The sequence below is a fragment of the Bombina bombina genome, chromosome 2 (assembly GCF_027579735.1).
Source record: "Bombina bombina isolate aBomBom1 chromosome 2, aBomBom1.pri, whole genome shotgun sequence".
In the NCBI taxonomy this organism is placed as follows: domain Eukaryota; kingdom Metazoa; phylum Chordata; class Amphibia; order Anura; family Bombinatoridae; genus Bombina; species Bombina bombina.
The window spans coordinates 62,885,836-62,911,726 of NC_069500.1; the positions used below are offsets into that span (position 1 = coordinate 62,885,836).

The 25,891-nt window shown below is 41.7% G+C and overlaps 1 protein-coding gene across 1 annotated transcript in view; it reads left to right on the forward strand.

Moving 5' to 3' along the window:
* Window positions 1–25,891, forward strand: part of KATNAL2 (katanin catalytic subunit A1 like 2) — a 172,574-nt gene that overhangs the window by 138,203 nt on the left and 8,480 nt on the right. The window contains exons 13-14 of the mRNA XM_053701085.1: window positions 17,865–17,975; window positions 19,719–19,881. Of these exons, the coding sequence (XP_053557060.1) occupies window positions 17,865–17,975; window positions 19,719–19,881 (274 nt within the window). The remainder of the gene's footprint in view (window positions 1–17,864; window positions 17,976–19,718; window positions 19,882–25,891) is intronic.

Here is a 25,891-nt window from a genome sequence, read left to right on the forward strand (position 1 = left end):
CAGACAACGAGGGGGAAGTTATGCCGACTAACTTGCCTCACGTGTCAGTACCTGCATCTCCCGCTCAGGAGGTGCGTGATATTGTAACGCCAAGTACATCAGGGCGGCCATTACAAATCACTTTACAAGACATGGCTAATGTTATGACTGAAGTTTTATCTAAATTGCCAGAACTTAGGGGTAAACGAGACCACTCTGGGGTGAGAACAGAGTGCGCTGATAATGCTAGGGCCATGTCTGATACTGCGTCACAATTTGCAGAACATGAAGACGGAGAGCTTCATTCTGTGGGTGACGGATCTGATCCAAATAAACTGGATTCAGACATTTCAAATTTTAAATTTAAGCTTGAGAACCTCCGTGTATTACTAGGGGAGGTGTTAGCGGCTCTGAATGATTGTAACACGGTTGCAATCCCAGAGAAAATATGTAGGTTGGATAAATATTTTGCGGTACCGACGTGTACTGACGTTTTTCCTATACCTAAAAGACTTACTGAAATTGTTAACAAGGAGTGGGATAGACCCGGTGTGCCTTTCTCACCCCCTCCTATATTCAGAAAAATGTTTCCAATAGACGCCACCACACGGGACTTATTGCAAACGGTCCCTAAGGTGGAGGGAGCAGTTTCTACTTTAGCTAAGCGTACCACTATCCCGGTGGAGGATAGCTGTGCTTTTTCAGATCCAATGGATAAAAAGTTAGAGGGTTACCTTAAGAAAATGTTTGTTCAACAAGGTTTTATATTGCAACCCCTTGCATGCATTGCGCCTGTCACGGATGCGGCGGCATTCTGGTTTGAGTCTCTGGAAGAGACCCTTGACACAGCTCCATTGGATGAGATTACACACAAGCTTAAAGCCCTTAAGCTAGCTAATTCATTTATTTCTGATGCCGTAGTACATTTAACTAAACTTACGGCTAAGAATTCCGGATTCGCCATTCAGGCGCGCAGAGCGCTGTGGCTAAAATCATGGTCAGCTGATGTGACTTCTAAATCTAAATTGCTTAACATACCTTTCAAAGGGCAGACATTATTCGGGCCCGGTTTGAAAGAAATTATCGCTGACATTACTGGAGGTAAGGGCCATGCCCTGCCTCAAGACAGAGCCAAACCAAGAGCTAGACAGTCTAATTTTCGTGCCTTTCGTAACTTCAATGCAGGAGCAGCATCAACTTCCTCTGCTCCAAAACAGGAAGGAACTGTTGCCCGCTACAGACAGGGCTGGAAACCTAACCAGACCTGGAACAAGGGCAAGCAGGCCAGAAAACCTGCTGCTGCCCCTAAGACAGCATGAAGTGAGGGCCCCCAATCCGGAAACGGATCTAGTAGGGGGCAGACTTTCTCTCTTCGCCCAGGCTTGGGCAAGAGATGTTCAGGATCCCTGGGCGTTGGAGATCATATCTCAGGGATATCTTCTGGACTTCAAAACTTCTCCTCCAAAAGGGAGATTTCATCTTTCAAGGTTGTCAACAAACCAGATAAAGAAAGAGGCGTTTCTACGCTGTGTACAAGATCTTTTACTAATGGGAGTGATCCACCCGGTTCCGCGGTCGGAACACGGACAAGGGTTTTACTCAAATCTGTTTGTGGTTCCCAAGAAAGAAGGAACCTTCAGACCAATCTTGGATTTAAAGATCCTAAACAAATTCCTAAGAGTTCCATCGTTCAAAATGGAAACTATTCGGACAATCTTACCCATGATCCAAAAGGGTCAGTACATGACCACAGTGGATTTAAAGGATGCCTACCTTCACATACCGATTCACAAAGATCATTACCGGTATCTAAGGTTTGCCTTCCTAGACAGGCATTACCAGTTTGTAGCTCTTCCCTTCGAATTAGCTACTGCTCCAAGAATCTTTACAAAGGTTCTGGGTTCTCTTCTGGCGGTACTAAGACCGCGAGGAATATCGGTAGCTCCGTACCTAGACGACATTCTGATACAAGCGTCAAGTTTCCAAACTGCCAAGTCTCATACAGAGTTAGTACTGGCATTTCTAAGGTCACATGGGTGGAAAGTGAACGAAGAAAAGAGTTCTCTATCGCCACTCACAAGAATTCCCTTCCTAGGGACTCTTATAGATTCTGTAGAAATGAAGATTTATCTGACAGAGGTCAGGTTAACAAAACTTCTAAATGCTTGCCGGGTCCTTCATTCCATTCCACACCCGTCAGTGGCTCAATGCATGGAGGTAATCGGCTTAATGGTAGCGGCAATGGACATAGTACCCTTTGCACGCCTGCATCTCAGACCACTGCAATTGTGCATGCTAAGTCAGTGGAATGGGGATTACTCAGATTTGTCCCCTATGCTGAATCTGGATCAAGAGACCAGAAACTCTCTTCTATGGTGGCTCTCTCGGCCACACCTATCCAAGGGGATGCCCTTCAGCAGGCCAGATTGGACGATTGTAACAACAGACGCCAGCCTGATAGTTTGGGGCGCTGTCTGGAATTCCATGAAGACTCAGGGATCTTGGACTCAGGAGGAGAGTCTCCTTCCCATAAATATTCTGGAATTAAGAGCAGTTTTCAATGCCCTTCTGGCTTGGCCTCAGTTAGCAACTCTGAGGTTCATCAGGTTTCAGTCGGACAACATCACGACTGTGGCTTACATCAACCATCAGGGAGGGACAAGGAGTTCCCTAGCAATGATGGAAGTCTCAAAGATAATTCACTGGGCAGAGTCTCACTCTTGCCACCTATCAGCGATCCACATCCCAGGCGTGGATAACTGGGAAGCGGATTATCTAAGTCGCCAGACTTTTCATCCGGGGGAGTGGGAACTTCATCCGGAGGTCTTTGCCCAAATACTTCGGCGTTGGGGCAAACCAGATCTGGATCTCATGGCGTCTCGTCAGAACGCCAAACTTCCTTATTACGGATCCAGGTCCAGAGACCCGGGAGCGGTTCTGATAGATGCTCTGACAGCACCTTGGGTCTTCAACATGGCTTATGTGTTTCCACCCTTCCCGATGCTTCCTCGATTGATTGCCAGGATCAAACAGGAGAGAGCATCGGTGATTCTAATAGCGCCTGCGTGGCCACGCAGGACCTGGTATGCAGACCTAGTGGACATGTCGTCCTGTCCACCATGGTCTCTACCTCTGAGACAGGACCTTCTGGTGCAGGGTCCTTTCAAACATCCAAATCTAATTTCTCTGAGGCTGACTGCATGGAGATTGAACGCTTGATTCTATCAAAGCGTGGATTCTCGGAGTCAGTGATTGATACCTTGATACAGGCTAGGAAGCCTGTTACCAGGAAAATTTACCATAAAATATGGCACAAATACTTGCATTGGTGCGAATCCAAGAGTTACTCATGGAGTAAGGTTAGGATTCCTAGGATATTGTCTTTTCTACAAGAAGGTTTAGAAAAGGGTTTATCCACTAGTTCGTTAAAGGGACAGATCTCAGCTTTGTCCATCCTTTTACACAAACGTCTGTCAGAAGTTCCAGACGTTCAGGCTTTTTGTCAGGCTTTGGCCAGGATTAAGCCTGTGTTTAAAACTGTTGCTCCGCCATGGAGCTTAAACTTAGTTCTTAACGTTTTACAGGGTGTTCCGTTTGAACCCCTTCATTCCATTGATATCAAGCTGTTATCTTGGAAAGTTCTGTTTTTAATGGCTATTTCCTCGGCTCGAAGAGTCTCTGAGTTATCTGCCTTACATTGTGATTCTCCTTATCTGATTTTTCATTCAGACAAGGTAGTTCTGCGTACTAAACCTGGGTTCTTACCTGAGGTAGTCACTAACAGGAATATCAATCAAGAGATTGTTGTTCCTTCATTGTGCCCTAATCCTTCCTCAAAGAAGGAACGACTTCTGCACAATCTGGACGTTGTCCGTGCCCTGAAATTTTATTTGCAGGCAACTAAAGATTTTCGACAAACTTCTTCCCTGTTTGTCGTCTATTCTGGACAGAGGAGAGGTCAAAAGGCTTCGGCTACCTCTCTCTCCTTCTGGCTTCGTAGTATAATATGTTTAGCCTATGAGACTGCTGGACAGCAGCCTCCTGAAAGAATTACAGCTCATTCTACCAGAGCTGTGGCTTCCACTTGGGCCTTTAAAAATGAGGCCTCTGTTGAACAGATTTGCAAGGCTGCGACTTGGTCTTCACTTCACACTTTTTCCAAATTTTACAAATTTGACACTTTTGCTTCTTCGGAGGCTGTTTTTGGGAGAAAGGTTCTTCAGGCAGTGGTTCCTTCCGTATAAAGATCCTGCCTGTCCCTCCCGTCATCCGTGTACTTTTAGCTTTGGTATTGGTATCCCATAAGTAATGGATGACCCGTGGACTGACTACACTTAACAGGAGAAAACAAAATTTATGCTTACCTGATAAATTCCTTTCTCCTGTAGTGTAGTCAGTCCACGGCCCGCCCTGTTTTTTATGGCAGGTCTAAATTTTAAATTATACTCCAGTCACCACTGCACCCTATAGTTTCTCCTTTCTCGTTTGGTTTCGGTCGAATGACTGGATATGACGTAGGGGGGAGGAGCTATATAGCAGCTCTGCTTGGGTGATCCTCTTGCACTTCCTGTTAGGAAGGAGATATAATCCCATAAGTAATGGATGACCCGTGGACTGACTACACTACAGGAGAAAGGAATTTATCAGGTAAGCATAAATTTTGTTTTCTCTGCGTCTGACTGCTTGGAGATTGAACGCTTGATTTTATCAAAACGTGGTTTCTCCGAGTCGGTCATTGATACCTTGATTCAGGCTTGAAAGCCTGTCACCAAGAAAATCTATCATAAGATATGGTGTAAATATCTTCATTGGTGTGAATCCAAGGGTTAGTCGTGGAGTAAGGTCATGATTCCTAGGATACTATCTTTTCTCCAAGAAGGATTGGAAAAGGGATTATCGGCTAGTTCCTTAAAGGGACAGATTTCTGCTCTGTCTATTCTTTTGCACAAGCGCCTGGCTGATGTTCCAGACGTTCAGGCGTTTTGTCAGGCTTTGGTTAGAATCAGGCCTGTGTTTAAACCTGTTGCTCCGCCATGGATTTTAAATTTAGTTCTTAAAGTTCTTCAAGGGGTTCCGTTTGAACCCTTGCATTCCATAGATATCAAGCTTTTATCTTGGAAAGTTCTGTTTTTAGTAGCTATCTCTTCAGCTCGAAGAGTTTCAAAGTTATCTGCTTTGCAGTGTGATTCCACTTATCTGATCTTCCATGCAGATAAGGTAGTTTTGCGTACCAGACCTGGGTTTCTTCCTAAGGTAGTATTTAATAGGAATATCAATCAGGAAATTGTTGTTCCGTCACTGTGTCCTAATCCTTCTTCAAAGAAGGAACGTCTGTTACACAATCTTGACGTGGTTCATGCTTTAAAGTTTTATTTGCAAGCTACTAAGGATTTTCGTCAAACATCTGCATTGTTTGTCGTCTACTCTGGAAAGAGGAGAGGCCAAAAGGCTTCGGCAACTTCTCTTTCTTTTTGGCTGAGAAGCATAATCCGTTTAGCTTATGAGACTGCTGGCCAGCAGCCTCCTCAAAGAATTACAGCTCATTCTACTAGAGCGGTAGCTTCCACATGGGCTTTTAAACATGAGGCCTCTGTTGAACAGATTTGTAAGGCGGCGACTTGGTCTTCGCTTCATACTTTTTCTAAATTCTACAAATTTGATACTTTTGCTTCCTCGGAGGCTATTTTTGGGAGAAAGGTCTTGCAGGCAGTGGTGCCTTCCGTTTAAGTGCCTGCCTTGTCCCTCCCTTCATCCGTGTCCTAAAGCTTTGGTATTGGTATCCCACAAGTAATGGATGAATCCGTGGACTGGATACACCTTACCAGATAAATTTCTTTCTTTTGTGGTGTATCCAGGTGTTTTTATCCAGGTGTAAACTACAGTCACCACTGCACCCTATAGTTTCTCCTTTTTCTTGCTTGTCTTCGGTCGAATGACTGGGGGTGGCAGTTAAGGGAGGAGCTATATAGACAGCTCTGCTGTGGGTGTCCTCTTGCAGCTTCCTGTTGGGAAGGAGAATATCCCACAAGTAACGGATGAACCACAAGAGAAAGAAATTTATCAGGTAAGCATAAATTTTGTTTTTTCTATGGGACTTCCATAGCGCTGGTATTACAAGTCTGTCCTGGGAGGCCAAAAAGTGAGTGGTACATCCTCTACCTCCAAGATCCATAACGCATTCTAAAGTCAGTAGTTATGAGTTTTACAGTACAACGCTGTAGCATAAACTTATAACTAAAGTGCTAAAAAGTACACTAACACCCATAAACTCCCTCCCACATCGCAAACACTATAATAAAATTTTTAACCCCTAATCTGCCGCTACGGACATCGCCGCCACTAGAATAAACATATTAACCCCTAAACCGCCGCACTCTCACCTCGCAAACACTAGTTAAATATTATTAACCCCTAATCTGCCGCCCCTAACATCGCCGCCACTATATTAAATGTATTAACCCCTAAATCTAAGTCTAACCCTAACACCCCCTAACTTAAATATAATTTAAATCAATTTAAAGAAAATTACTATAATTAACTATTTAGGGTTTATTTTTATTTTACAGACAAGTTTGTATTTATTTTAACTAGGTAGAATAGTTATTAAATAGTTATTAACTATTTCTTTCATGTAATTAGCAAGAGTCCATGAGCTAGTGACGTATGGGATATACATTCCTACCAGGAGGGGCAAAGTTTCCCAAACCTTAAAATGCCTATAAATACACCCCTCACCACACCCACAAATCAGTTTTACAAGTAAAGTAAGTTTGTGCTAGATTCTACGTTGATATGCGCTCCGCAGCAGGTTGGAGCCTGGTTTTCCTCTCAGCGTGCAGTGAATGTCAGAGGGATGTGAGGAGAGTATTGCCTATTTGAATTCAATGATCTCCTTCTACGGGGTCTATTTCATAGGTTCTCTGTTATCGGTCGTAGAGATTCATCTCTTACCTCCCTTTTCAGATCGACGATATACTCTTATATATACCATTACCTCTACTGATTCTAGTTTCAGTACTGGTTTGGCTTTCTACTACATGTAGATGAGTGTCCTGGGGTAAGTAAGTCTTATTTTCTGTGACACTCTAAGCTATGGTTGGGCACTTTTATATAAAAGTTCTAAATATATGTATTCAAACATTTATTTGACTTGACATTACCAGTTTGTGGCTCTGCCGTTTGGCCTAGCAACAGCTCCAAGGATTTTTACAAAGGTTCTCGGTGCCCTTCTGTCTGTAATCAGAGAACAGGGTATTGTGGTATTTCCTTATTTGGACGATATCTTGGTACTTGCTCAGTCTTCACATTTAGCAGAATCTCATACGAATCGACTTGTGTTGTTTCTTCAAGATCATGGTTGGAGGATCAATTTACCGAAAAGTTCATTAATTCCTCAGACAAGGGTAACCTTTTTAGGTTTCCAGATAGATTCAGTGTCCATGACTCTGTCTTTGACAGACAAGAGACGTCTAAAATTGATCTCAGCTTGTCGGAACCTTCAATCACAATCATTCCCTTCGGTAGCCTTATGCATGGAAATTCTAGGTCTTATGACTGCTGCATCGGACGCGATCCCCTTTGCTCGTTTTCACATGCGACCTCTTCAGCTCTGTATGCTGAACCAGTGGTGCAGGGATTACACAAAGATATCTCAATTAATATCTTTAAAACCGATTGTACGACACTCTCTGACGTGGTGGACAGATCACCATCGTTTAGTTCAGGGGGCTTCTTTTGTTCTTCCGACCTGGACTGTAATTTCAACAGATGCAAGTCTGACAGGTTGGGGAGCTGTTTGGGGGTCTCTGACAGCACAAGGGGTTTGGGAATCTCAGGAGGTGAGATTACCAATCAATATTTTGGAACTCCGTGCAAAGTTTCAGAGCTCTTCAGTCATGGCCTCTTCTAAAGAGAGAATCGTTCATTTGTTTTCAGACAGACAATGTCACAACTGTGGCATACATCAATCATCAAGGAGGGACTCACAGTCCTCTGGCTATGAAAGAAGTATCTCGAATACTGGTATGGGCGGAATCCAGCTCCTGTCTAGTTTCTGCGGTTCATATCCCAGGTATAGACAATTGGGAAGCGGATTATCTCAGTCGCCAAACGTTACATCCGGGCGAATGGTCTCTTCACCCAGAGGTATTTCTTCAGATTGTTCAAATGTGGGGACTTCCAGAAATAGATCTGATGGCTTCTCATCTAAACAAGAAACTTCCCAGGTATCTGTCCAGATCCAGGGATCCTCAAGCGGAAGCAGTGGATGCATTGTCACTTCCTTGGAAGTATCATCCTGCCTATATCTTTCCGCCTCTAGTTCTTCTTCCAAGAGTAATCTCCAAGATTCTGAAGGAATGCTCGTTTGTTCTGCTGGTGGCTCCAGCATGGCCTCACAGGTTTTGGTATGCGGATCTTGTCCGGATGGCCTCTTGCCAACCGTGGACTCTTCCGTTAAGACCAGACCTTCTGTCGCAAGGTCCTTTTTTCCATCAGGATCTCAAATCCTTAAATTTAAAGGTATGGGGATTGAACGCTTGATTCTTAGTCAAAGAGGTTTCTCTGACTCTGTGATTAATACTATGTTACAGGCTCGTAAATCTGTATCTAGGAAGATATATTATAGAGTCTGGAAGACTTACATTTCTTGGTGTCTTTCTCATCATTTTTCCTGGCATTCTTTTAGAATTCCAAGAATTTTACAGTTTCTTCAGGATGGTTTGGATAAAGGTTTGTCTGCAAGTTCATTGAAAGGACAAATCTCTGCTCTTTCTGTTCTTTTTCACAGAAAGATTGCTAATCTTCCTGATATTCATTGTTTTGTACAAGCTTTGGTTCGTATAAAACCTGTCATTAAGTCAATTTCTCCTCCTTGGAGTTTGAATTTGGTTCTGGGGGCTCTTCAAGCTCCTCCATTTGAACCTATGCATTCATTGGACATTAAATTACTTTCTTGGAAAGTTTTGTTTCTTTTGGCCATCTCTTCTGCTAGAAGAGTTTCCGAATGATCTGCTCTTTCTTGTGAGTCTCCTTTTTCTGATTTTTCATCAGGATAAGGTGGTGTTGCGAACTTCTTTTCAATTTTTACCTAAGGTTGTGAATTCTAACAACATTAGTAGAGAAATTGTGGTTCCTTCATTATGTCCTAATCCTAAGAATTCTAAGGAGAAATCATTGCATTCTTTGGATGTAGTTAGAGCTTTGAAATATTATGTTGAAGCTACTAAGAATGTCCGAAAGACTTCTAGTCTATTTGTTATCTTTTCCGGTTCTAGGAAAGGTCAGAAGGCCTCTGCCATTTCTTTGGCATCTTGGTTGAAATCTTGAATTCATCATGCTTATGTCGAGTCGGGTAAAACTCCGCCTCAAAGGATTACAGCTCATTCTACTAGGTCAGTTTCTACTTCCTGGGCGTTTAGGAATGAAGCTTCGGTTGATCAGATTTGCAAAGCAGCAACTTGGTCTTCTTTGCATACTTTTACTAAATTCTACCATTTTGATGTATTTCTTCTTCTGAAGCAGTTTTTGGTAGAAAAGTACTTCAGGCAGCTGTTTCAGTTTGATTCTTCTGCTTATAATTTCAGTTTTTTTCATTATAAGATTTAAACTTTATTTTGGGTGTGGATTATTTTCAGCGGAATTGGCTGTCTTTATTTTATCCCTCCCTCTCTAGTGACTCTTGCGTGGAAGATCCACATCTTGTGTAGTCATTATCCCATACGTCACTAGCTCATGGACTCTTGCTAATTACATGAAAGAAAACATAATTTATGTAAGAACTTACCTGATAAATTCATTTCTTTCATATTAGCAAGAGTCCATGAGGCCCACCCTTTTTGTGGTGGTTATGATTTTTTTGTATAAAGCACAATTATTACAATTCCTTATTTTTTATGCTTTCACACTTTTTTCTTATCACCCCACTTCTTGGCTATGCGTTAAACTGATTTGTGGGTGTGGTGAGGGGTGTATTTATAGGCATTTTAAGGTTTGGGAAACTTTGCCCCTCCTGGTAGGAATGTATATCCCATACGTCACTAGCTCATGGACTCTTGCTAATATGAAAGAAATGAATTTATCAGGTAAGTTCTTACATAAATTATGTTTTAATAACTACCTAGCTAAAATAAATACAAATTGACCTGTAAAATAAAACCTAACCTAAGTTACACTAACACCTAACACTACACTACAATTAAATAAATTAAATTAGTTAAATTACAAAAAAACCACTTCGCCCGGCTTGGATGAAGACTTCTCCCGGCTTCGTTGAGGACTTCGGCCGGTTGGATGAAGACCTCTGCCGCTTCCTTGAGGATGGATGTCCGGTCTTCAGAACAGTAAGTCGATCTTCAGAGGGTTAGGTTTTTTTTAAGGATGTATTGGGTGGGTGTATTTTTAGGTTAGGGCTTTGGGCTGCACTAGAGCTAAATGCCCTTTTAAGGGCAATGCCCATCTAAATGCCATTTTCAGGGCAATGGGGAGCTTAGTTAATATTTTATTTGGGGGGTTGGTTGTGTGTGTGGTGGGTTTTACTGTTGGGGGGTTGTTTGTATTTTTTCTCCAACATTGGTGTGTCCGGCGTCATCCTTACTTGTGGGATATCTCTTCCCCAACAGGAAATGGCAAAGAGTCCCAGCAAAGCTGGCCATATAGTCCCTCCTAGGCTCCGCCCACCCCAGTCATTCTCTTTGCCGTTGCACAGGCAACATCTCCACGGAGATGGTTAAGAGTTTTTTGGTGTTTAAATGTAGTTTTTATTCTTCTATCAAGTGTTTGTTATTTTAAAATAGTGCTGGTATGTACTATTTACTCTGAAACAGAAAAGGATGAAGATTTCTGTTTGTGAGAGGAAGATGATTTTAGCAGACAGTAACTAAAATCGATTGCTGTTTCCACATAGGACTGTTGAGATGAAGTAACTTCAGTTGGGGGAAACAGTTAGCAGACTTTTCTGCTTAAGGTATGACTAGCCATATTTCTAACAAGACCATGTAATGCTGGAAGGCTGTCATTTCCCCTCATGGGGACCGGTAAGCCATTTTCTTAGTCAAACAAACAGAATAAAGGGCTTAATATGGGCTAAAAAACAGGTAGACATTTTTATGGGCTAAATCGATTGCTTTATTTGGGCATTTTATTCATATTTATGCTGACAATTCACATTTATAAACTTGGGGAACTTTATTAAACGGCAGGCACTGTGTTAGACACCTTTTCCAGTCAGGGGGCCTTCCTAGTTGTAGACTGAGCCTCATTTTCGCGCCATTACTGCGCAGTTGTTTTTTGAGAGCAGGGCATGCAGATGCATGTGTGAGGATCTGAAATTTGCTGGAAAAGCTTCTAGAAGGCGTCAATTGGTATCGTATTCCCCTCTGGGCTTGGTTAGGTCTCAGCAAATGCTATAGCTGGGACTGTATAGGGGTTAAATTTGTAAACGGCTCCGGTTCCGTTATTTTAAGGGTTAAAGCTCTGAAATTTGGTGTGCAATACTCTTAATGCTTTAAGACACTGTGGTGAAATTTTGGTAATTTTTGAACAATTCCTTCATACTTTTTCACATATTCAGTAATAAAGTGTTTTCTGTTTAAAATTTAAAGAGACAGTAACGGTTTTGTTTTAAAACGTTTTTTGTGCTTTGTTCACAAGTTTAAGCCTGTTTAACATGTCTGTGCCTTCGGATAAGCTATGTTCTATATGTATGAAAGCCAATGTGTCTCCCCATTTAAATTTATGTGATAATTGTGCCATAGCGTCCAAACAAAGTAAGGACAGTACTGCCACAGATAATGAAATTGCCCAAGATGATTCCTCAGATGAGGGGAGTAAACATGATACTACATCATCTCCTACTGTGTCTACACCAGTTTTGCCCACACAGGAGGCCCCTAGTACATCTAGTGCGCCAATGCTTATTACCATGCAACAATTAACGACTGTAATGGATAACTCCATAACAAATATTTTATCCAAAATGCCTACTTATCAGAGAAAGCGTGATTGCTCTGTTTTAAACACTGAAGAGCAGGAGGGCGCTGATGATAATTGTTCTGTCATACCCTCACACCAATCTGAAGGGGACATGAGGGAGGTTTTGTCAGATGGGGAAATTTCAGATTCAGGAAAAATTTCTCAACAAGCTGAACCTGATGTTGTGACATTTTAAATTTAAATTAGAACATCTCCGCGCACTGCTTAAGGAGGTGTTATCTACTCTGGATGATTGTGACAACTTGGTCATTCCAGAGAAATTATGCAAGATGGACAAGTTCCTAGAGGTTCCGGTGCACCCCGACGCTTTTCCTATACCCAAGCGGGTGGTGGACATAGTAACTAAGGAGTGGGAAAAGCCCGGCATACCTTTTGTTCCCCCCCTATATTTAAGAAATTATTTCCTATGGTCGACCCCAGAAAGGACTTATGGCAGACAGTCCCTAAGGTCGAGGGGGCAGTTTCTACTCTAAACAAACGCACTACTATTCCTATCGAAGATAGTTGTGCTTTCAAAGATCCTATGGATAAAAAATTGGAGGGTTTGCTTAAAAAGATTTTTGTACAGCAAGGTTACCTTCTACAACCCATTTCGTGCATTGTTCCTGTCACTACAGCAGCGTGGTTCTGGTTCGAGGAACTAGAAAACTCGCTTAGTAGAGAGACTCCATATGAGGAGGTTATGGACAGAGTTCACGCACTTAAGTTGGCTAACTCTTTTATTTTAGATGCCGCTTTGCAATTAGCTAGATTAGCGGCGAAAAATTCAGGGTTTGCTATCGTGGCGCGCAGAGCGCTTTGGCTAAAGTCTTGGTCAGCGGATGTGTCATCCAAGACAAAATTGCTTAACATCCCTTTCAAAGGTAAAACTCTATTTGGACCAGAATTGAAAGAGATTATTTCAGACATCACTGGGGGAAAGGGCCACGCCCTTCCACAAGATAGGCCTTTTCAAGGCCAAAAATAAGTCTAATTTTCGTTCCTTTCGCAATTTCAGGAACGGACCGGCCTCTAATTCTGCATCCTCTAAGCAAGAGGGTAATGCCTCACAACCCAAACCAGCCTGGAAACCGATGCAAGGCTGGAACAAGGGTAAGCAGGCCAAGAAGCCTGCCGCTGCTAACAAAACAGCATGAAGGAGTAGCCCCCGATCCGGGACCGGATCTAGTGGGGGGCAGACTCTCTCTCTTTGCTCAGGCTTGGGCAAGAGATGTTCAGGATCCCTGGGCGCTAGAAATAGTTTCTCAGGGTTATCTCCTGGAATTCAGGGAACTACCCCCAAGGGGAAGGTTCCACATGTCTCACTTATCCTCAAACCAAATAAAGAGACAGGCGTTCTTACATTGTGTAGAAGACCTGTTAAAGATGGGAGTGATACACCCAGTTCCAATAAAGGAACAAGGAATGGGATTTTATTCCAATCTGTTCGTAGTTCCCAAAAAAGAGGGAACTTTCAGACCAATTTTGGATTTGAAGATCCTAAACAAATTTCTTAGGGTACCATCGTTCAAGATGGAAACCATTCGAACGATTCTACCCACTATTCAGGAAAGTCAATTTATGACTACCGTGGATCTAAAGGATGCGTACCTACATATTCCTATCCACAAAGAACATCATCAGTTCCTAAGGTTCGCTTTTCTGGACAAGCATTACCAGTTTGTGGCCCTCCCATTCGGGTTAGCCACTGCTCCAAGGATTTTCACAAAGGTACTAGGGTCCCTTCTAGCGGTTCTAAGACCGAGGGGCATTGCAGTAGTACCTTACTTGGACGACATTCTAATACAAGCGTCGTCCCTGTCAAAAGCAAAGGCTCATACAGACATCGTTCTGGCCTTTCTCAGATCACACGGATGGAAGGTGAACATAGAAAAAAGTTCTCTGTCTCCGTCGACAAGAGTTCCCTTCTTGGGAACAATAATAGATTCCTTAGAAATGAGGATTTTTCTGACAGAGGTCAGAAAGTCAAAACTTCTAAGCACTTGTCAAGTTCTTCATTCTGTTCCTCGTCCTTCCATAGCGCAGTGCATGGAAGTAGTAGGGTTGATGGTTGCAGCAATGGACATAGTTCATTTTGCACGAATTCATCTAAGACCATTACAACTGTGCATTCTCAAACAGTGGAATGGGGACTATTCAGACTTGTCTCCAATGATTCAAGTAGATCAGAAGACCAGAGATTCACTCCGTTGGTGGCTGACCCTGGACCATCTGTCCCAGGGAATGAGCTTCCGCAGACCAGAGTGGGTCATTGTCACGACCGACGCCAGTCTAGTGGGCTGGGGCGCGGTCTGGGAATTCCTGAAAGCTCAGGGACTATGGTCTCGGGAAGAGTCTCTTCTCCCGATAAACATTCTGGAACTGAGAGCGATATTCAATGCTCTCAGGGCTTGGCCTCAACTAGCAAAGGCCAGATTCATAAGGTTCCAATCAGACAACATGACGACCGTTGCGTATATCAATCATCAGGGGGGGAACAAGGAGTTCCCTGGCGATGAAAGAAGTGACCAAAATAATTCAATGGGCGGAGGATCACTCCTGCCACCTGTCTGCGATCCACATCCCAGGTGTGGAAAACTGGGAGGCGGATTTTCTGAGTCGTCAGACATTCCATCCACCGGGGGAGTGGGAACTCCATCCGGAGATCTTTGCCCAAATAACTCAATTATGGGGCATTCCAGACATGGATCTGATGGCGTCTCGTCAGAACTTCAAGGTTCCTTGCTACGGGTCCAGATCCAGGGATCCCAAGGCGACTCTAGTAGATGCACTAGTAGCACCTTGGACCTTCAACCTAGCTTATGTATTTCCACCGTTTCCTCTCATTCCCAGGCTGGTAGCCAGGATCAATCAGGAGAGGGCCTCGGTGATCTTGATAGCTCCTGCGTGGCCACGCAGGACTTGGTATGCAGACCTGGTGAATATGTCATCGGTTCCACCATGGAAGCTACCTTTGAGACAGGACCTTCTTGTTCAGGGTCCATTCGAACATCCAAATCTGGTCTCCCTCCAGCTGACGGCTTGGAGATTGAACGCTTGATTTTATCGAAGCGTGGGTTTTCAGATTCTGTGATAGATACTCTGGTTCAGGCCAGAAAACCGGTAACTAGAAAGATTTACCATAAAATATGGAAAAGATATATCTGTTGGTGTGAATCCAAAGGATTCCCATGGAATAAGATAAAAATTCCTAAGATTCTCTCCTTTCTACAAGAAGGTTTGGAGAAAGGATTATCTGCAAGTTCTCTAAAGGGACAGATCTCTGCTTTATCTGTCTTACTACACAAAAGACTGGCAGCTGTGCCAGATGTTCAAGCATTTGTTCAGGCTCTGGTTAGGATCAAGCCTGTTTACAGACCTTTGACTCCTCCATGGAGTCTAAATCTAGTTCTTTCAGTTCTTCAAGGGGTTCCGTTTGAACCTTTACATTCCATAGATATTAAGTTACTATCTTGGAAAGTTTTGTTTTTGGTTGCAATTTCTTCTGCTAGTAGAGTTTCAGAGTTATCTGCTCTGCAGTGTTCTCCGCCCTATCTGCTGTTCCATGAAGATAAGGTGGTTTTGCGTACTAAGCCTGGTTTTCTTCCTAAGGTTGTTTCTAACAAAAATATTAACCAGGAGATAGTTGTACCTTCTTTATGTCTGAATCCAGTTTCAAAGAAGGAACGTTTGTTACACAATTTGGACGTAGTCCGTGCTCTAAAATTCTATTTAGAGGCTACAAAAGATTTCAGACAAACATCTTCCTTGTTTGTTGTTTATTCTGGTAAAAGGAGAGGTCAAAAAGCGACTTCTACCGCTCTTTCCTTTTGGCTTAAAAGCATCATCCGATTGGCTTATGAGACTGCCGGACGGCAGCCTCCTGAAAGAATCACAGCTCACTCCACTAGGGCTGTGGCTTCCACATGGGCCTTCAAGAACGAGGCTTCTGTTGACCAGATATGTAAGGCAGCGACTTGGTCTTCACTGCACACTTTTGCCAAATCTTATAAATTTGATACTTTTGCTTCTTCGGAGGCTATTTTTGGGAGAAAGGTTTTGCAAGCTGTGGTGCCTTCCGTTTAGGTAACCTGATTTGCTCCCTCCCTTCATCCGTGTCCTAAAGCTTTGGTATTGGTTCCCACAAGTAAGGATGACGCCGTGGACCGGACACACCAATGTTGGAGAAAACAGAATTTATGCTTACCTGATAAATTACTTTCTCCAACGGTGTGTCCGGTCCACGGCCCACCCTGGTTTTTTAATCAGGTCTGATGAATTATTTTCTCTAACTACAATCACCACGGTACCATATGGTTTCTCCTATATATATTTCCTCCTGTCCGTCGGTCGAATGACTGGGGTGGGCGGAGCCTAGGAGGGACTATATGGCCAGCTTTGCTGGGACCCTTTGCCATTTACTGTTGGGGAAGAGATATCCCACAAGTAAGGATGACGCCGTGGACCGGACACACCGTTGGAGAAAGTAATTTATCAGGTAAGCATAAATTCTGTTTTTATTTTGATAGGGCTATTAATAGTGTTAGGTTTTATTAAGGGGGGATTGGGTGGGTTTTAGAGTAGGGTTGGGTGTGTGGGTGGTGGGTTTTAATGTTGGGGGGGTATTGTATTTTTTTTTTTTTTTACAGGTAAAAGAGCTGATTACTTTGGGGCAATGCCCCGCAAAAAGCCCTTTTAAGGGCTATTTGTAATTTAGTATAGGGTAGGGAATTTTTTATTTTGGGGGCTTTTTTATTTTATTAAGGGTATTAGATTAGGTGTAATTAGTTTAAAAATTTGTAATTTCTTTTTTATTTTCTGTAATTTAGTGTTTTTTTCATAATTTAGTTTATTTAATTTAATTGTAATTAATTGTAGGTAGTTTAGGTAATTAATTTAATTATAGTGTAGTGTTAGGTGTAATTGTAACTTAGGTTAGGGTTTATTTTACAGGTAAATTTGTACTTATTTTAACTAGGTAGCTATTAAATAGTTAATAACTATTTAATAACTATTGTACCTAGTTAAAATAAATACAAAAGTTGCCTGTAAAATAAATAAAAACCCTAAGATGGCTACAATGTAACTATTAGTTATATTGTAGGTAGCTTAGGGCTTATTTTATAGATAAGTATTTAGTTTTAAATAGGAATAATTTATTTAATTATGGTAAATTTATTTAGATGTATTTAAATTATATTTAAGTTAGGGGGTGTTAGGGTTAGATTTAGGGGTTAATAAATTTAATATAGTGGCAGCCACGTTGGGGGGAGATTAGGGGTTAATAATATTATGCAGGTGGCGACAATGTCGGGGGTGTCAGATTAGGGGTTAATAAGTGTAAAATTAGGGGTTTATAGGGATAATGTAGGTGGCGGCGGTGTCCGGAGCGGCAGATTAGGGGTTAATAATAAAATGCAGGTAGCGAGCGATGTCGGGGTCGGCAGATTAGGGGTTAATAAGTGTAATATTAGGGGTGTTTAGACTCTGGGTTCATGTTAGGTGTAGACATAATTTTTTTTTTTTTTTTTTTTGAACGCTGCTTTTTTGCAGGTGTTAGGTTTTTTTTTCAGCCAGCTCAGCCCCATTGTTTCCTATGGGGAAATCGTGCTCAAGCACGTTCAGCCAGCTTACCGCTACCGTAAGCAACGCTGGTATTGAGGTAAGATGTGGAGCTAAATTTTGCTCAACGCTCACTTTTCTGAAGCTAACGCCGGCTTGCAGAAAACTCGTAATACCAGCGTTGTCTTAAGTGAGCGGTAAGAAAAAAAGGCTCGTTAGCACCGCACACTATTACCGACAAAAACTCGTAAGCTAGCCAAATGTGTTTTGTAGCCACAGTTAAATTGTGTTTAATAAAAAAAAAGGCCCTCTTTTTAATACATAAAGAAATACGTTCTTCTAAATCCCATCAGGGGCGAACATGAGGGCAGCCGACGGATGAAAACGGAATTACTGGTGCAGATGGATGGCTTGGCCCGATCTGATGATCTTGTGTTTGTTTTAGCTGCTTCCAATTTGCCATGGTAAGAGATGACGAATGCTATGTGAATACATGTCCACGATCCTCTAAGCACAGATAAAGATTTTATTTAGCCTACAGGAGAAAAGGCCTCACTTTTACTTAAAGCATTTAAAGATTAATTGTGAGCTTTCTCCTTTGACTGTTTCACTTTTTTTTTCTCAGGGTCAAAAAAAATAATCTTTAATAAACTCAAAGCCACCATATGCCAATATTTAAAATGTTCTCTTTCCGTTTATAGCCAAGTTATTTACTATGGTTTAGCTAAGAAGGGTTTTAACTTTCAACTATAAAGTACTTAAACCTTCCAGCACCGAAAAGCATTGTCTACATTTAGTGATGGCTTCTACTGACGCTTTAATCTGGTTTAAGGGAAAGTGCATATGTTGGAAAGATGGCTGATCTTTTACTGCATCACATAAGAACTTTGACAATATTGATCTCGGTATAATCTTCATATTATGTACTTCTTACCAACAAAAACACTAAGTCTGAGATAAATAAAACCATCAGCTTATTCATATGCAGTTGTATTTTCATTTTATTATTTACAATACCTTGCTTTCTAAAGACTCTGATTTCACATTAAAATAATGATAATTTTTACAAATAGTTATCTGACATTCCAACTTAGTCTTGAATTTTCTCTTTCTAAAAAAAATCTATAATTAACAGACTGCGCTCTCTCAAAGATATTTGTTTGATTTTCAAGATGGAATATGTCTTAAACTGAAGCGTAAATTGTGGATTTTTACGTATGATTACTGCCCATATTTAAAAGGATAGTATCTTTAAAGAGTGTTATTTTTTAATAAAGATAATACTCCAGTTACAAAGCAATAAAATACTGATTGGTAAATCATTTATATGTGTCTTATTTTAATATCAACATTGTCAATCTTTATTGTAAAAGTCCACAATTTAACCATTTCACAAATTATCCCATTTTTCCTATACAGTATTTAAATAAAAAGAAATAAATAGTTAAAAAAAAAAAAAAAAGGAATGAACTATGGCTTGATTTATACTTTGATCTGCAAAACTATATAACTATATTTTTACTCATATGGGCTTTTCATTGACTAAAGCTTTACTGTAGCACTGACTTATATGGACAGCTTTTGTGAGTTCATATTCAAAAAGAGACAAAATAAGAATTTGTCCAGAAAGGAGTTTAGAATTGAACAGCACCATTAGTACTAACAATTATCTGCAGATGTGATGCAAAGTCTGTCATAATCTGCTTCTTTAAGGCAAATTGTAATTTACAGATATAAAATTGATTTAATCACTCAGTAAAGACGTGTATCCTTAACAAGCACATTTTTTGGAGTCACACAGAGATGCAACGTTTTGATAATACTGAGATTTAAAGGGGCATGAAACACTAAAGTATTCATTCACGATTCAGTTAGAGTGTACAATCTTTAATAGCTTTCCAATTTACTTTTATTATTAAATTTGCTTTGTCCCTTAGTATCCTTTGTTGAAGGAGAAGTAATGCACTACTGGTGAGCCAATAACGAGGCATTTTATATGCAGCCACCCATTAGTTCATTGCCATTCCTAAGCAAAACAAAGGTAATCTTTTCAACAAAGTATACTAAGAAAATCAGGCAAATTAGATTAAAATTAAATTGGAAAGTTGTTAAAAAAAAATTGCACGTTTTTGTCTGAATCAGGAATGAAAAATGTTGGTTTTCATGTCCCTTTAAGGCACTTAACCTTTATATGCTTCTTGCCCTAGGGAGCTAGATTATGCCATGTTGAGACGTTTAGAGAAGAGGATACTGGTGGACTTGCCCAGTAAAGAAGCGCGGCAGGCAATGATCCAACACTGGCTGCCTCCTGTAAGTAACAGCGGAGGAGTGGAGCTAAGAACAGACCTGGAATACACTAAGCTCGGAGAGGTAAGTGCAGAGGGAAGTCTCTCTTTGAATCGGTTCACATACATCACCCAACTACTAACTTAAAGGGGTACTAAAGTCAAATAATATCACTTACATTATTAAAGGTAATGATCTGTCCAATAAGATACATAGTCTATTGCTTTATGACCCCTGTTTCTGCTTACCGTCTTTTCCTTTTTTTTCCCCCTTCTTTCAAAACTATTACCAACAATTAAAAGCTACCGTCCACATTAATGTAGAATAGCACATCAAGATCTCATGCCTCTTTATGTTGTGAGGCTGCCTACAACATGTGAAATCATCTTCTTCAGCTCTCGTGTCATTTGTTTACTCTGCAGGGCCACAGACAATACATTTACATATTTAAGAGGCCACACAGCAATGAACTTCATGGAAGCAAAAGCTAAATGAAGTGAAAGCAAAACTAAAACATGATAGACGATTAATTTAAAGCTAATGATAACTGCCTAATATGTCTGAATTTAGGTGTTTCTGTTTCCATAGCAAATAATCAGTGAGATTACAGGTTTTGCCGTATGATGCGGTACGGCTACGCCGCTGAAAAATTGGCTAATTGCGCGTGGAATGGCAGGTCTCCCGTATTACAAGATGCTGCGGTATAACTATATCGCAAGCATTTTAGCCTTAACACATTGATCCATTCCGCACTCAAAAAATTACGTTTGAGTGTGGGATTTCCATAACGCCATATTACAGGTTCTGCGGTCCGGCTAAAATGCTAGCGTTATAGCCTATACCGCCCTGATCCATTCTGCAATCTGAGACCAGTAGTTATGGATTTTGAGAAACAAATGGCTGGGGTGGGGGGGTTACTTTAGGGGGATTTAGTATTTTTTAGGTAAAAGAGCCGTTTAACTTAGGGCAATGCCCTACAAAATGCCCTTTTAAAGGCTAATTGTAGTTGGTTAGGTTAGGGGGTGTTTTTATTTTGGGGGGCGTTTTTGTTTTTATAGGGCTATTAGATAAGGTGTAATTTTTTATTATTTTGGAAAATTTTGTTTACTTTTTTGTAATCTTTGTTTTTTATTTTTCGTAATTTTAGAGTTTTAAAATAGTAATGTTAGGTTACTTTATAATTTAAACTTAGTTTTTTTTTATTTCACAGGTAAGTTTTTATTTATTTGAAGATAGTTATATTGTAAAATGTATTTATAATTAGGGGGTTAGGTTTAGGGGTTAATAGTTTAATTTAGTGTGTTGCGATGTGGGGGAGCCGGTGATTTAGAGGTTAATATGTTTATTATAGAAGGCTGCGATGTGGGGGGCCGGCCATTTAGGGGTTAATAGGTTTATTTTATTAGTAGCGATGTGGGGAGTCGGCTGTTTAGGGGTTAATAGGTTTATTTTATTAGTAGCAATGTTGGGGCTGGCAGTTTAGGGGTTAATAGGTTTATTTAGTTTCAGCGATGTCGTGGGCGGCGGATTATGGGGTTAATCACTTTATTTAGTGTCGGGGAAAGGCGGATTAGGGTTATTTAGACTAGGGGTTTTTGTTAGGGTGTTTTTTTTTTTTACATAACTTTCTTTTCCCCATAGACATTAATGGGGTTGCGTTACGGCGATCGCCATTCCGCGATCACAGGTGTTAGTTGTTTTTTTTCTAATACGCTCCATTAATGTCTATGGGGGGAAGTGTGCACGAGCACTGAAAGTCAGGCCTTGGCTTTTGTGCGGTATGGAGCTTATCGCACCATACCGAACAACAAAAGAAGGTTTTGGCTTAACTTGTAATGGCAGCACTATCGAAAGTGTGATAATGTCATTTTTTTGCGTTATTTACGTACCCATTATAGTGCAAAACTTGTAATCTCGCTGAATATTAATTTATGATGTGTGCAAATAATAATTTCAAATTGTTTGGATTAATTAACGTTTAAATCTCAAACACTTTATTGCAATCAGAAATTAATGCTTAGGTGATGTACAAATACTTTCAAGGTGTGATTTAAACTTTCCTTTGTAACAAAAACGTATATGAATTTAGCATCCACAGGAACATTAACAAATGTAAACCAAACAGCCAAAAATGCAACTTAAAAAAAGCAGAAAAACAAAATGTATGCGTACCTGATAAATGTATTTATCTCTGGATATGGCGAGTCCACGGCGTCCTCAATTACTGTTGGGAATATTACTCCTGGCCAGCTGTAGGAGGCAAAGAGCACCATGGCTAAGCTGTTAAGTATCACTCCCCTTCCCACAAACCCCAGTCATTCGACCAAAGGTAAATGGAGAAAAAAGAAGTGACGCACAGCGTAGTCAATTACTGTTGGGAACCAATACCCAAGCCAGAGTACACAGAGGAGTAGGGAGGGACAAGACAGGTAGACCTAAAAGTATGTAGAGAAGACCAGGTTGCGGCCTTGCAAATCCATTCCACAAAAGCTTCATTTTTGAAATCCCAAGAAGAGGAGACAGCCCTAGTAGAATGAACTGTAATTCTCTCAGGAGGCTGCTGTCTAGCAGTCTCATAAGCCAAACGGATTATACTTCTCAGCCAGAGAGAAAGAGAAGTAGCGGTAGCTTTCTGACCTTTACGTTTCCCAGGGAAACAGACAAACAGGGCAGAAGACTGGCAAAAATCCTTAGTCGCCTGTAGGTAGAATTTTAAGGCACACACAACATCCAGGTGGTACAACAAACGTTCCTTATGAGAATAAGGATTAGGACATAGAGAAGGAACAACAATTTCCTGATTAATATTTCTATCCGAAACTACTTTAGGAAGAAAACCAAACTTAGTACGCAGAATCGCCTTATCGGAATGAAATATAAGGTAAGGCGGATCACATTGCAAAGCCGAGAGTTCAGAGACTCTCATAGCAAAAGAAATAGCAATAAGAAACAAAACCTTCCAAGACAACAACTTAATGTCTATGGAATGCATAGGCTCAAACAGAGCCTGCTGCAAAACTCTAAGAACAAGGTTAAGGCTCCAAGGAGGAGCCATGGACTTAAACACAGGCCTGATTCTGACCAAGGCCTGACAAAAGGATTGCACATCCGCCAGACGCTTATGTAGCAAAACAGATAGGGCAGAAATGTGACCCTTCAGGGTACTGACCGACAAACCCTTCTCCAGACCTTCCTGGAGAAAAGACGGAATCCTGACCCTACTCCAAGCGTAGCCCTTGGATTCACACCAATAAAGATATTTATGCCATATCTTATGGTAAATCTTCCTAGTCAGGCTTGGGAGCCTGGATCATGGCCTCAATGACCGATTCAGAAAACCCACTGTTAGACAGAACTAAGCGTTCAATCTCCAAGCATTCAGCTTCAGAGAAACGAGATTTGGATGAAGGAAGGGACCCTGAAGTAGAAGGTCATCCCTCAGAGACAGTCTCCAAGGTGGAAGAGACCACATTTCCACTTGGTCTGCATACCAAATACTGTGAGGCCACGCAGGAGCTATTAGAATCACTGACGCCCTCTCCTGCTTGATACTAGCAATGACTCGTGAAAGGAGAGCGAACAGAGGAAACTGGTATGCCAACCTGAACTCCCAAGGGCCTGCAAGAGCATCTATCAGAGTGACCTGCGGATCCCTTGACCTTGAACCGTACCTCAGGAGCTTGGCATCCTGCCGAGACACCATGAGATCCAACTCTGGCATCCCCCATCTGAGGGTCAAGCTGGAGAACACCTCCGGATGGAGCTCTAGCTCCCTAGGATGAAAGGTCTGTCTGCTCAGAAAATCCGCTTCCCTGTTGTCCACTCCTGGAATATGGATGGCAGGTAGACAGCAATTGTGAGCTTCCGCCCACTGAATAATCCAAGCCACCTCTTTCATGGCTAAGGAACTCAGAGTTCCTCCTTGGTGGTTGATGTAAGCCACTGAGGTTATGTTGTCTGACTGGAACCTGATAAACCGGGCTAAGGACAACTGAGGCCAAGCCATTAGAGCATTGAAGATCGCTCTGAACTCCAAGATGTTTATGGGGAGAGCAGACTCCTCCCGAGTACAGAGTCCCTGCGCCTTTAACGAGTCCTAGACTGCTCCCCAGCCCAGCAGGCTGGCGTCCATAGTCACAATCACCCAGGAAGGTCTCTGAAAGCATGTTCCCTGAGAAAGATGTTCCTGGGAAAGCCACCACAGGAGAGAGTCTCTTGTCGACTGATCTAGATCTATCCTCTGAGACAGATCTGCATAGTCCCTGTTCCATTGCCCGAGCATGCACAATTGCAGAGCTCTCAAATGGAATCGAGCAAAGGGAATGATTTCCAAGGAAACTACCATCAGACCAATTACCTCCATACATTGAGCCACTGATGGCCGAACATTAGACTATAGAGAGAGAGGTAAGAAGAAATAATCTTGGTTTTTCTGACTTCCGTCAGAAATATTTTCATCGATAGGGAATCTATTATGGTTCCTAAGAAAACTACCCTTGTGGGTGGAACAAGGGAACTCTTTTCCAGATTCACTTTCCATCCATGATAACGTAGAAAAGACAACAAGATCTCTGTGTGAGATTTTGCCTGTTGAAAAGATGGCGCCTGAATCAGAATGTCGTCCAGATAGGGCGCCACAGCAATTCCCAGAGACCGAATTACTGCCAAGAGAGCTCCCAGAACCTTTGAGAAAATTCTGGGAGCTGTGGCAAGGCCAAATGGAAGAGCCACAAACTGAAAGTGTGTGTTCAGAAAGGCATATCTCAGACATTTGTGATGATCCCTGTGAATGGGAACATGAAGGTACACATCCTTCAGGTCTATGGTCGTCATGAACTGACCTTCTTGCACCAAAGGAAGAATGGAACATATAGTTTCCATCTTGAAGGATGGTACTCTGAGAATCTTGTTTAGACACTTTAGATCTTTTTTGGGAACCACGAACAGATTTGAATAGAATCCTAGACCCTGTTCCTGTACTTGAACTGGAACTATCATTCCCAGTGAGGAAAGATCCTGAACATATTTCAAGAACGCCTCTTTTTTTTTTTGTCTGGTCTGCAGATAATCTTGAGAGGTGGAATCTGCCCCTGGGAGGGAAGGTATTGAATTCTAATTTGTAACCTTTGGATACTATGTCCGCGACCCAAGGATCTGGGACGTCTCGTATCCAGGCTTGAGAGAACCGAGAAAGTCTGCCCCCCACTTGATCCAATCCCGGATCGGGGGCAAACCCTTTATGTTGATTTGGATTCAGTATTGGGTTTCTTTGATTGTTTCCCCTTTTTTCCAAGACTGATTGGGTTTCCAAGAAGGCTTGGGTTGTTCCTGCTTGGAAGACGTTCCTCTGAAATTAGGAAAGGAACGAAAATAACTATGACGTCCTTTCATTCTATTCTTCTTATCTTGTGGCAGAAAAGACCCTTTACCACCCATAATATAGGAAATTATTTGTGCCAGACCAGGACCAAACAAGGTCTTACCCTTGTAAGGAATCTCCAAAAGATTGGACTTAGATGAAACAGCCGCTGTACAATATTTCAGCCATAATGCTCTGCGTGCTAAAACAGCAAAGCCAGATATTTTGGCTCCTAACTTAATTACCTGCAATGAAGCATCAGTAATAAAGGAATTGGCTAATTTAAGAGCCTTAATCCTATCTTGGATCTCTTCCAAGGGAGTCTCTACCTGAAGGGACTCAGATAATGCGTTGAACCAATAGGCTGCCGCACTTGTCACAGTAGCAATGCGCAACGCAGGTTGCCATTGGAGACCTTGATGGACAAACATCCTTTTTAAATAAGCCTCCAGCTTTTTATCCATTGGATCTTTAAAGGAGCAGCTATCCTCAATAGGAATAGTAGTTCTCTTAGCTAAAGAAGAAATCGCACCTTCCACTTTGGGCACCGTTTACCACGACTCCTTTATGGAGTCTGCCACAGGAAACATCTTTTTAAGATCGGAGATGGTGAAAAAGGGATCCCAGGTCTCTCCCATCATTTCCGTAGCACGGTCTGGAACAGGGAACACCTCCACAGAGGAAGGAACATCAAAATACTTTCCTAGGGTTGACACCAACAGGAGTATCAGAGGT